A 10605-nucleotide genomic window follows, 5' to 3' on the forward strand; every position below is an offset into this window, starting at 1 on the left:
CCAGGTCTGATTCAGGTCTGATTCAGGTCTGATCCAGGTCTGATCCAGGTCTGATTCAGGTCTGAACCAGGTCTGATTCAGGTCTGATTCAAGTCTGATTCAGGTCTGATTCAGGTCTGATCCAGGTCTGATTCAGGTCTGATCCAGGTCTGATTCAGATCTGATTCAGGTCTGATCCAGGTCTGATTCAGGTCTGATTCAGGTCTGATCCAGGTCTGATCCAGGTCTGATTCAGGTCTGATCCAGGTCTGATTCAGGTCTGATCCAGGTCTGATCTAGGTCAGATCCAGGTCTGATCTAGGTCAGATCCAGGTCTGATCTAGGTCAGATCCAGGTCGTATTCAGGTCTGATTCAATAAAGGTTGATTCTGATTCTTCTGATTCAGAAACACATCGGTGGTAGTATCATGGTTTGGGCCAACGTTGTACATAAAATCCTGACCTTACAGATCAACCGTTAACAGACCCTCAGATCTTCCCAGCAGGAGAGTTGGAGGAAGATTTAATCTGTTAAAAATGCACTTCCTGTCGGTCGGATCGTTCTCTCTCTGGTTTCCTGCGACTCGATGAAACCTCCCAGGATTCGAGTCGACTTCCTCGTCCGGCTGCAGAACTTGGAGCTTGTCGTCGCTTCGATTTGAACTTTCTGCACCCGGTTTTCATTTTCAGTCATTTATCTCAGGTGAGTTTTAATTATTTGTTACATCTAAAGGACATTTATGACTATTAATGCTTATTTGTTTGTGTGTAAAGAGTTTGCTTTTTTTAGAACAAAAATCACCCATTAACAGTTTGTTATCATAATTTTTGTATAATTTAGGTTTAAATGACTTAATTTCTTGTAAAAATGCTTCATGTAATTAGTTGTTTCTTCATCTCATTTATTTCTCTTCACACTTTTCAGCTTTTTATTTTGTTTTGCTGAGTCGGCATCCTCGCCGTTTTCCTGGTTTGTTTTTTATTTTTCATACATTTTTTTGCAGAATTCTTAATGAAAACGTTCAGCTCATTCAGGAGATTGCTGTTTTATTTACTAATGTTAATATATTGAGGTATTTTCATTTCCCTTTTGCTTTAATAAATCTGTTTCTAGCTCTGCTTTTGTCTTTTTATTCCACTTTTAGCTTGAAATCAGTCTTTTGCTGATCAACTTGCAGCTCTCAGAATTCACGTTACATTTTTTACAGAAAATGCAGTTTTTTAATAAGATTTTCTACATATTCTCCTCCCTTCTTCTCTGCTCCTTTCCTTCATCTCAACTCGTTCTTTCTCCCTATGTCCTCGTCTCCTCGCCTCCTCTCTCTGCCTCTTATCCGTCCTTCCTTTCCTCATTTCTCTCTTCCACATCTTTTTTTGTTTGGTTTTCTCTCCACTCTCGTCCTTCTCCTCTTCCCTCTGTTCTTATCTCCTCTCTTCATTCCCTCTCGTCTCTTTTCCTCACCAGGTCCTCCACGATGCTCCTCCGGCGTTTCCTCGTGGTGGGATCTCTGCTCACATTGGCCGCTCCTCTGCTGGTTGCTGCGGAGACGTGTCCAGCGTCAGGGATGCCCGGAATGCCAGGTTTGTGCACCTGTAGAGTTGGATGCGCACTTCAGCTCTTGTTCCGGTTTTGTTTATTCACGTTTATTCATTTCTCAGGTATCCCCGGACTTCCTGGCAGAGACGGACGTGACGGAGTGAAAGGAGAGAAAGGAGAGCCGGGTACACAAAAACACACAAAGACACACACACTGCCTCACATCGCTGCTATTTGTCAGCTGCACTTGAAGCAAACCTAAGTAGCCGTTAGCTTGACACCTCGTCAGAATCTCCTAACTCAGATCACTCTGACCGCTGCCTGCAGCAGGGAAGATACTGACTGTTCACAGCTCCTCTGCAGAGCCAGACTAACACTCTGAAGCTCGCCGTGACGCGACGACTCGAAAATGTTTGTGGAGCTCGTCAAAACTGCGCAAACGTTTCCAGCCAGGTTCGCAGTTTTCTTCAAAAAGTGATTTATTTTACTGAGCGGAGCCTGATTTCCCTCCGAAATCAGTCCTCAGAAACAGAATCTTGTGTCATTTAATGAAAGAAACATTTCTTATAAAAAGTGTCAGCAAACCTACAGAGAAGACGCTTCTGTGAAGACGAGCTGAAGACGAGCTGAAGAAGCTGAAACTAAGTTATTAAGGCGAAAAAGCCAAAACCTTAGACGCTAAAAGAAGCAAAAAGCTAGCTAAAAACTCAACTAACAAAATGCCAGCTAGAAGCTAAAAGTATCAAAAGGAAAGCTACGAGCTAAACGTTGCAGAATAGTGGCTAAAAACTAGAAGTAGTGTAAAAAGACAAAAACAGAGTCAGCAGCTGATGTTTCTGAAGGAACCGAGGAGATCTCCGTGTGTTTCTATGGGGGGAAATATTTGTAAAAAAACTGGACAAACCAAAAGTCTTAGCAGCCGAACGTTTTGGTGAACAAACAGCTAAAACGGCACGAAGGAATCAGTCGACAATCGGGGTCAAGTTTAACTTTAAAAACTGGTTTAAGACAGTTTTCCCTCTTTGATTCGGAACATTCTCGGAATACTCTGGTCAAAGATAACGAGGTGATTAATGAATCTACAGATCCTCGCTCTTGTCCTCAGGGGTGCAGCGGAGCGGCGTCCTCGGGCCTCAGAAGGGCGAGAAGGGCGGCCCGGGGCAGAGGGGTGACCAAGGCAAACGAGGTCAGTCGGGAGAACCCGGAAAACCCGGCAGCCCGGGAGCCGCAGGTGATCGTGGAGATCCAGGAGAACCCGGGTATGATATCTGAGGCCACGTCCTGAGGAACACCAGAGCTGCTGTCAGGAGCGATTATTTTAGTTTATTTAAACAGACAACGATCAGTAACAAACATGAAAGCATTCACAACTTTATCAACTGTACTTTTACAAACATAAACAGCTTGAGTTTTAAATATTTAGCAGCTGTTCTCTGAAATAAGATTCCCAGCTAAAACATAAAACTCAACCATTCGCCTGATCTGAAAGGCTTTTCAGAGGAACAAAATGGGTGAAGGACAGGATTTATTTGGGATTTATGGTTGATTCTTTTGTCTGTTAACCTCTGAGCATTAGGAAAGTGTCAGGGAAGTTCTCACCTGATGATTTTAAATCAAAACGAGGGAATTTTCATCGATGCAGAATCAGTTCGATCCTTTAAAGCAGGGGTGTCCAATCCTGGTCCTCAGGGCCACCATCCTGCATGTTCTCCTTGTTTCTCTGCTCCAACACACCTGATTCAGAGGTTAAATTACCTCTTCATGTCCTGCAGAAGCCTGTTAATCACCCATTGATTCAAATCAGGTGTGTTGGAGCAGAGGAACAAGGAAAACCTGCAGGATGGAGGCCCTGAGGACCAGGACTGGAGACCCCTGCTTTCAAGCAAAGATAACTGAATATATCAGTAAATGTGACGTAACATTAAGAGGAACTGTATTCCTCCTGGCTGGCAGTCATTTTCTGCAACATAACGCTAAAACAATGAAGATAAAGAACAGATTGAACAGGAAGTCGGATTGTTCGGGCAATGTAGGCTCTTTGAAAAAGGTGTCAGCCTTGTTTCACAGCTTCAGCACCAGAACGTGTCTCTGTGCGGCTGCAGGACTGCCGGAGCTCAGCAGCAGGCGGCCTTCAGCGTGGCCAGAGGGACCCCAGACTTCCCAGAGAAAGCCAGCCTGATCCGCTTCACTAAAGTCATAACCAACATCAACAACGACTACAGCACAAGCACGGGACACTTCAGGTCTGTGGTGGACGGCGATGACGCCACTGGGCCGGGTTTTCATTGGTTTTGCTCGGATCAGAGAGATTTTTGTTTTGTGTTAAGGTTTAATCCAAAGATCCGGTGTTTTAGAGCGGTGGTGTCCGATCCTGGTCCTGGAGGACCACTATCCTGCATGTTTTAGGTGTTTCTCTGCCTGATTTGAGTGAATGAGTGATTAACAGGCTTCTGCAGAGCCTGAAGTCTTGCTGAGGAGCAGAGAAACATCTAAAACCTGCAGGACAGTCCAGGTCTGGACATCCCTGATCCATACAAATACAGCAACTTGCATATGTTAGCATAACGCTAACAACCAAGCTAATATATTATATTTAGCTTTGGATTTCAAATGAACATGCAGTGTTAGAGGTAGTAATGAGCATGTCAGAGGGTCAAAAAGAAGCATGGACTCCTGGTTTGTGTTGTGCTGTAGGTGCCGAGTCCCAGGAATGTACTACTTTGTGTTCCACGCCTCGTTGGAGGACAAACTCTGTGTGCTGCTGAAGCTCGACAACAACCTGCTGACGTCGTTTTGTGATCACCGCCGCTACAAGAGGCAGGTGCGATCCCGACGCAGCACTGTTTGTGTCCTCTCAGCCCTGTTTCAGGATCTGAGCGCTGGCTCTGTGAACGCAGCCGTCTTGTTGCTGATTTCAGGTGACGTCCGGCGGCCTGGCGGTCTACCTGTCCAGAGGTCAGGAGGTTTGGCTGGAGACCAAAGACTACAGAGGCATGACGGGGAGGCCCAACGGTTACAGCATATTTTCTGGCTTTCTGCTGCACCCTTACTGAGCTGCAGGATGGCAAAGATGACACCGTTTCGTGACACGACAACCAGACAGTTTCTCTTTATTCTTGTTAACTTTTTACTCGCCGTGGATAATCAGATTAATTAATTTACTCCATTGGTTCTACCCCTCCCACCACCCGTCTGTCACTCCTTAAGCTAAAGTCAGCAGTTTTTTGTATTTTTCCTTCATCGGTTCAGTTTAATATTTGATTTGTGCAAAAACATTTGACATCCAAATTCACTGTATTTAAACTTGTGGACCCAATAAACTCAGTGGAAAAGTGGAAAAACCAAACTCCTGTCAGATCTGTTTTCCTGTTTGTCATAAACTCTCAGCTACTACCACACCAAATATTAGCTCGATGTCTTTAGCTGCATTTGTGTTTTTTAAGGTCCACTGGTTGTGGTGGCCATCTTGAACTGGATAAACTCCAAAAGTTAATCAGTTGTAGACGTACACCAAGTGGTTACTTTCTGCAGGGTGCATGGTTTGTGGCATACACTATATCGCCAAAAGTATTCACTCGCCTCCCTTCACACACATATTGACCCACTCTGCTTCTATAACAGCTTCAGCTCTTCTGGGAAGGTTTTCCACACGTTTAGGAGAGTTTATGGGAGTTTTGGACCATTCTTCCAGAAGTTCAGACCCTGATGTTGGACAGGAGGCCTGGCTCTGATTCAGCTCGAAGGTGTTCTGTCAGGTCGAGGTCAGGAAGTTCTTCCTCATCTAGGTCTTTATGGACCTTGCTTTGTGCTCTGGTGTGCAGCCATGTTGGATCAGGAAGGGGCCGTCCCCAAACTGTATGAACTTGTCCAAAACGTCTGGGTGTGCTGAAGCATTAAGAGTTCCTTTCTCTGGACCTAAGCAGAACAAGCCCACACCATGATCCTCCCTCCACCGAACTTTACACTCGGCTCAACGCAGTCAGACCAGAACCGTTCTCCTGGCAGCGGCCGAACCCAGACTCGTCCCTCCAGAGGACACGTCTCCACTGCTCTAGAGTCCAGTGGGGCGGTCTTTACTCCACAGCATCCGACGCTTCGCTCTCGGTGATGGAAGGCTTGGATCAGCTGTTGCCATGGAAACCCATGAGGCTCTCTCCTCTCTGTTCCTGAGCTGATCTGAAGGCCTCATGGAGTCTGGAGGTCTGCAGACGCATCACCGTCCCTCCAGGTGGAAAAAAAAAAAACTTAATGTCCCAATAAAAGCTTCAAGCTGACCAGGTTAGGACAGAGTTAAAACCAAAAAAGAAAAAGAGGATCTGAGAGCAGGAGAAAATGAGCGGCTAGCACTTTTCACAGGATGTCTTTATTAAAAACCAGCTTCGATCCTGCTGAGGAAATTAAAGAATTTGTGGAACAGATACTGACTGAGGTTAAGAGCAGCCTGTGTTTCAAATATCAGACAGGAAGTTCAGAGAAAAACAGAACAAAATGGTCATTTGGGTTAAAAAAATTTTTTATTTTTTTTTCTTTAAATTTAGTTGCTGTTGCTTTGTCATCAGTTTTTCACCAGGAGCATTTCCTGACTTCTTGTTGAAAACTTTTCACTTCTGTTCTTGGTTACAGTAAATTTGACAAAATGATTACAGGAAAGGTCATCAAACGGACGGGCATCTGTTTTCTGTCTGTTAGCAAAATAACTCACGGACAGAAAAGAGATTTTAATGAAACCAACAGAAAGTGATCGATGAATGTACAACAACCGATTAATGGTAAAAGTCAACTTTATTCAACATGGCCGCCACAGCTAATCAACCCTAGCAAACACAAAAATGGCTGTAACTCGGCCAACTGTAGATCTTGTGGTAGTAGCCGAGAGTCCTACTCATCACCTGCTCCAACAGCTGATCCCACAGGAGCTTTGTTTAAAACTGAAAGCATGAAGCCAGCGGGCGATATGCATTCCATGAAAAAATACTTTTAGCTTTAGGCTAGCCTTTTGATCATTTTAGATAACTTTCTGTTCATTTTAGCTTTTAGCTAAGGTTCGGCTTCCTTTAGCTTTCAGCTAGTGTTCTGCTTCTTTTTATCTTTCAGCTAATCTTCTGCTTCTTTTAGCTTGTTGTTTGCTACTTTTAGCTTTTAGCTAGTGTTCGGCTTCTTTTAGCTTGTTGTTTGCTACTTTTAGCTTTTAGCTAGTGATCTGCTTCTTTTAGCTTTTATCTAGTCTTCTGCTTCTTTTAACTTTTAATTTGATGTTTTCTGCTTTTAGGTAGTGATCTGCTGCTTTTAGCATTTGGCTAATCTTCTGCTTCTTTTAGCATTTAGCTAGTGTTCGGCTTCTTTTAGCTTTTAGTAGTTTTGCTACTTTTAGCTTTTAGCTAGTGATCTGCTTCTTTTAGCATTTAGCTAGTTTTTGGCTTCTTTTAGCTTTTAACTTGATGTTTGCTACGTTTAGCTGGTGTTCTGCTTTTTTTACCTTGCTGTTTACTATTTTTAGACTTTAGCTAGCTGTTTGCTACATTTAGCCATTTTCCTGCTTCTTCTAGCTTTTAGCTAGTGTTCGGCTTCTTTTAGCGTCAGCAGCTCAGTTTCAGCTGTGTGTTAGGTCAGAACCAGGTGCTCAGTTTGAATTTCAGCTGACACCGTCTCCCTCTGACTTTGGACAGTTTGTCTTCCTGAAAGACACCAGCAGAGCTGCTTCTTATCCTCCTGAGTTTCACTTCCTGCTTTCTTCCTGACTGAGCTGCAGCGTCTGTCAGACAGCAGGACATCCGTTCATCGAGCCGCCGCTGCACCACAGGACGACAGCTCTCTGCTGATGGTGAGACGGTTTTTATAACTAATTAGTCTGAAGATAAACTCAGTGAAAACCTGGTTTTATCCTCACTGTTCGGAGTCTTTTTTTTAAGTTAGTTTATTTTGTAGGACATCTCAAAACAACCAAACTGCTGCACAAGATGTGGGACAAAAAAATATTTATTGACAAATTAGCAAAACATATGAACCACGGTAAGATTACCACACAGGACAAAACTTAAATGTTGTTTCTGTGCATTTGATTGATTAGATTTCCTTTATATGAATTTGAAAATCTAATTTATTATCTATGAAATCTATTTCAATGTAGTTGCTCTATTTTTGTCTAATTATGCTCCTTTTAGCTGCTGTATTGCTAATTTTAACATTTAGGTACGATATTGCTAGTTTAGCTTTTACCTACACTTGTGATTAATTTAGCATTTAGCTAGAGTTTTGCTCATTTAGGCTTATAGCTGCTGTTTTCTCAGTTTTACTGCTTTGTTGTGGTTTTGTTAACGTTAGCTTTTAGCTATGTTTTTGCCCTGATGTGTTCCCAATGTTCTCGTCATGATAACGTAATAAAGTTGTAATTATTTGGCGTTCTGACGGTCAGATGAATCTTTGTGTTCAGGCCCTCCAGTGGTTCGGTTGCTGCACTGCAGCGTTGCTCCTCCTGGTCCTCGTGGACCCGGTCCACATGTCGTCCTGCACCGGAGCCGCTCCTGGGATTCCTGGGATACCCGGCCTCCACGGACCCAACGGCAGGGATGGTGTGAAAGGGGTGAAGGGAGATCAGGGTGAGCTCAGTGGAGCGCCTCGTTTAAGATTGAAAACATTTTTAACGCCCCTATCTGCATCTCAGTTCCTGTTCCAGACTCTACAAAAGGTGTTTCTGTCTTTGGACAGGTGAGGCCGCTCAGCCCATCAGGGGCCAGAAGGGGGAACAAGGTCCAAAGGGCCCACCGGGACGGCCCGGCATGAAGGGGGACGTCGGTCAGCCGGGTGATTTGGGAAATCAAGGCCAGAAGGGGGAGAAGGGAAGACCCTTCAATCCCACCAACCGTGAGAAGTCCTTCTTCTCCTACAAACGGGCGATTTCCCAACTCCCGGAGTTAAACACGGCCATGGACTTCAACAGGTCTGAGCTCCAGGCAGACAGTTTGGCCCGTGGTGGCGTTCCAGTTATTCTTCAGCACCGCCTCCAACAGACGAAAGTTTAAAGAAGAAACAAAAATGAGCTAAAATCCAGAAAATATCCACAGAAAACTGGAAAAAACAGAAAATTCTGCAAAAACTGAGAAGGACTCTCATGAATTTAATCAAATCAGAACTTAAGTTATATAAACAGCAGAACAGTAGCTGAAAGCTGAAATTAGTCAAGCAAAAGCTAAAAAGTAACAGAACATTAGCTAAAAGCTCAAATTAGCAGAACAGAAGCTAAAAGCTAAGAGCAGCAACAAAAGCTAAAACTAAGAAGACAGTAGTTAAAAGCTAAAATGATCAGAACGGTAGAAAGCATCTAAAACAAGCATAACAGTAGCTAAAAGCTACAATCACCAAAAACGATGCTAACAGCTAACACAAAAAGCACAGTCGTAAAAAAGCTAAAACCAACAGATCAGAAGCTAAGAGCTAAAATGAGCAAAGCAGGAGATATATGTCAAATCTGCAGAACAGTAGCTAAAAGCTAAGAACAGTAAAACAATGGCTAAAAGCTAAAACCAACAACAAAAGCTAAAACTAAGAAGACAGAAATTAGCAAAGCAGTGGATAGAAACCATTATTATTAAAACTGTAATTAAAAGCTGAAACCAGCTAAAAATGAGCTAAAAGCTCAATCTTTGAAAACAGTAGCTAAAATGTAAAATTATCAAAATTATAGCTAAAAGCTACAACCAGCAGAACAGTAGCTAAAAGCTAAAACTGAGGTTTTGTGGAAATCTCAATGCATTCTGATGAGAAAAAATGTTGTAAATAAAATTAAAAACATTTTAAAATGACAAAAAAAAAACAGAAAGTCTTCGCTGAAATGTCGTGAACAAGCCGAACGTTTTGATACCTGAAAGGCTGAAATGGTGCTGAAGTAGATCTGCAGCAGCGTGAATGCTGACTCAGCGTTACCGAAGACGCAGCTTTTATGACTGTGAATGTTTAAATTCCCCACAGGCGGATTCTGCCCGACTTGGACTCCCAGTTTCAAGGAGAAACGTTGGAAAACGGGACGTTTGTGGCGAAAATCAAAGGCGTCTACTTCTTCAGTTACCACGTCTCAGCAAAGAGCAGGGTGAGTCCAAAGAGTCCGTCATTAAAAGTGTCTGGTTTGAGCTTTTCTCTGGTTTCCACACTTCAGACAAGGTTGTGAAGCTCCTGTCTGCTGCGTTAATGCTTTAGGCGTGCCTGAAGCTGGTGAAGGGCAGCGACAGCCACATGACCCTGTGTGACACATCGGAGGGTTTCCTGGTCAACTCTGGCTCGGCTCTTCTGGAGCTGCAGGTCGGAGACACGGTTTCTCTGCACGCAACCAAGTACAACAGCATTGTGACGAGCACGAGCAGCACCAGCCACACTTTCACCGGCTTCCTGGTCTTCCCAACCGCCTGAACTCATCCAGTCATAAAAACCACAACCTTTCTGGGACTCTTAGAACCATAAACGTTCTGTAAAAGCAGAAGGATTATCTGTATTAGTTATCCTTGTCATACAACCAGTTTACACATCTATACTGAGCTCCAGTTAGTATTTTTTGACAGGAACAATCTCAAACCAACGTTTAAATAAAGTAACTCAAATCTGCACTTGTATCAACAATGAAAGATGTACTTTTTGTAAAATTAAACAAGTTTCCAATCAGTTTGTCCAACATTTTATTTATCTACAATCCAACTGGTCTCTTTAGTGGTTTCTCACAGAATGCTTTTATTTTGTTAAACCACGCAGATCGATATTTCATCCATCCATCCATCCATCCATCCATCCATCCATCCATCCATCCATCCATCCATCCATCCATCCATCCATCCATCCATCATAAAACAATGGTACATTTATTTTTGTATTGCTTGTACATGAAGTGTTTTAAAGTAAAGTCATGCCTTTATACACGTTTATGTTGGACAAATGTAGACTTCCATTTCCTGACTGTGACAGCAGCTAGACTAAAATCTCACTATAACTTGATTAAATTTCTAATTATCCTGTAGGAGCCATTTATCTGTTTCTTGTTTGTTTTTCTCCACTAGGGTGTGTATTTCATTGATGTATTGCTGGGATGGGGTATTTAAGGTCAGGTG

General features: G+C 43.1%; 2 protein-coding genes across 2 annotated transcripts; both read left to right on the top strand.

Annotated features, from left to right (window-relative positions):
- Nucleotides 1-531: 531 nt before the first annotated feature.
- On the top strand, nucleotides 532-4862 carry c1qc (complement component 1, q subcomponent, C chain). Its single transcript, XM_037975031.1, has 7 exons — nucleotides 532-682; nucleotides 1445-1560; nucleotides 1639-1701; nucleotides 2622-2775; nucleotides 3619-3759; nucleotides 4211-4337; nucleotides 4435-4862. The coding sequence occupies exons 2-7, from the start codon at nucleotides 1455-1457 to the stop codon at nucleotides 4567-4569; spliced, it is 726 nt and encodes a 241-aa protein (XP_037830959.1). The 5' UTR covers nucleotides 532-682; nucleotides 1445-1454; the 3' UTR covers nucleotides 4570-4862.
- Nucleotides 4863-7183: 2321 nt separating this feature from the next.
- Nucleotides 7184-10165, top strand: c1qb (complement component 1, q subcomponent, B chain). The gene is made up of 5 exons (XM_017438931.3): nucleotides 7184-7337; nucleotides 7947-8112; nucleotides 8222-8453; nucleotides 9482-9599; nucleotides 9707-10165. Exons 1-5 carry the CDS (start codon nucleotides 7335-7337, stop codon nucleotides 9914-9916), a joined length of 729 nt encoding a protein of 242 aa, XP_017294420.1. The 5' UTR covers nucleotides 7184-7334; the 3' UTR covers nucleotides 9917-10165.
- The last annotated feature ends 440 nt before the right edge of the window (nucleotides 10166-10605 follow it).

Source organism: Kryptolebias marmoratus, linkage group LG4 (genome assembly GCF_001649575.2).
Source record: "Kryptolebias marmoratus isolate JLee-2015 linkage group LG4, ASM164957v2, whole genome shotgun sequence".
In the NCBI taxonomy this organism is placed as follows: domain Eukaryota; kingdom Metazoa; phylum Chordata; class Actinopteri; order Cyprinodontiformes; family Rivulidae; genus Kryptolebias; species Kryptolebias marmoratus.

What these genes read in the sequence shown, in the direction of transcription:
- c1qc (XM_037975031.1), top strand. Translation starts at nt 1,455, where the DNA reads ATGCTCCTCCGGCGTTTCCTCGTGGTGGGATCTCTGCTCACATTGGCC. An exon ending in AGGAGAGAAAGGAGAGCCGG is followed by an intron (nt 1,702 to 2,621) that starts GTACACAAAAAC and finishes TCTTGTCCTCAG; the next exon opens with GGGTGCAGCGGAGCGGCGTC. An exon ending in GGAGATCCAGGAGAACCCGG is followed by an intron (nt 2,776 to 3,618) that starts GTATGATATCTG and finishes GTGCGGCTGCAG; the next exon opens with GACTGCCGGAGCTCAGCAGC.
- c1qb (XM_017438931.3), top strand. An exon ending in ACGGCCATGGACTTCAACAG is followed by an intron (nt 8,454 to 9,481) that starts GTCTGAGCTCCA and finishes AATTCCCCACAG; the next exon opens with GCGGATTCTGCCCGACTTGG. An exon ending in ACGTCTCAGCAAAGAGCAGG is followed by an intron (nt 9,600 to 9,706) that starts GTGAGTCCAAAG and finishes TTAATGCTTTAG; the next exon opens with GCGTGCCTGAAGCTGGTGAA.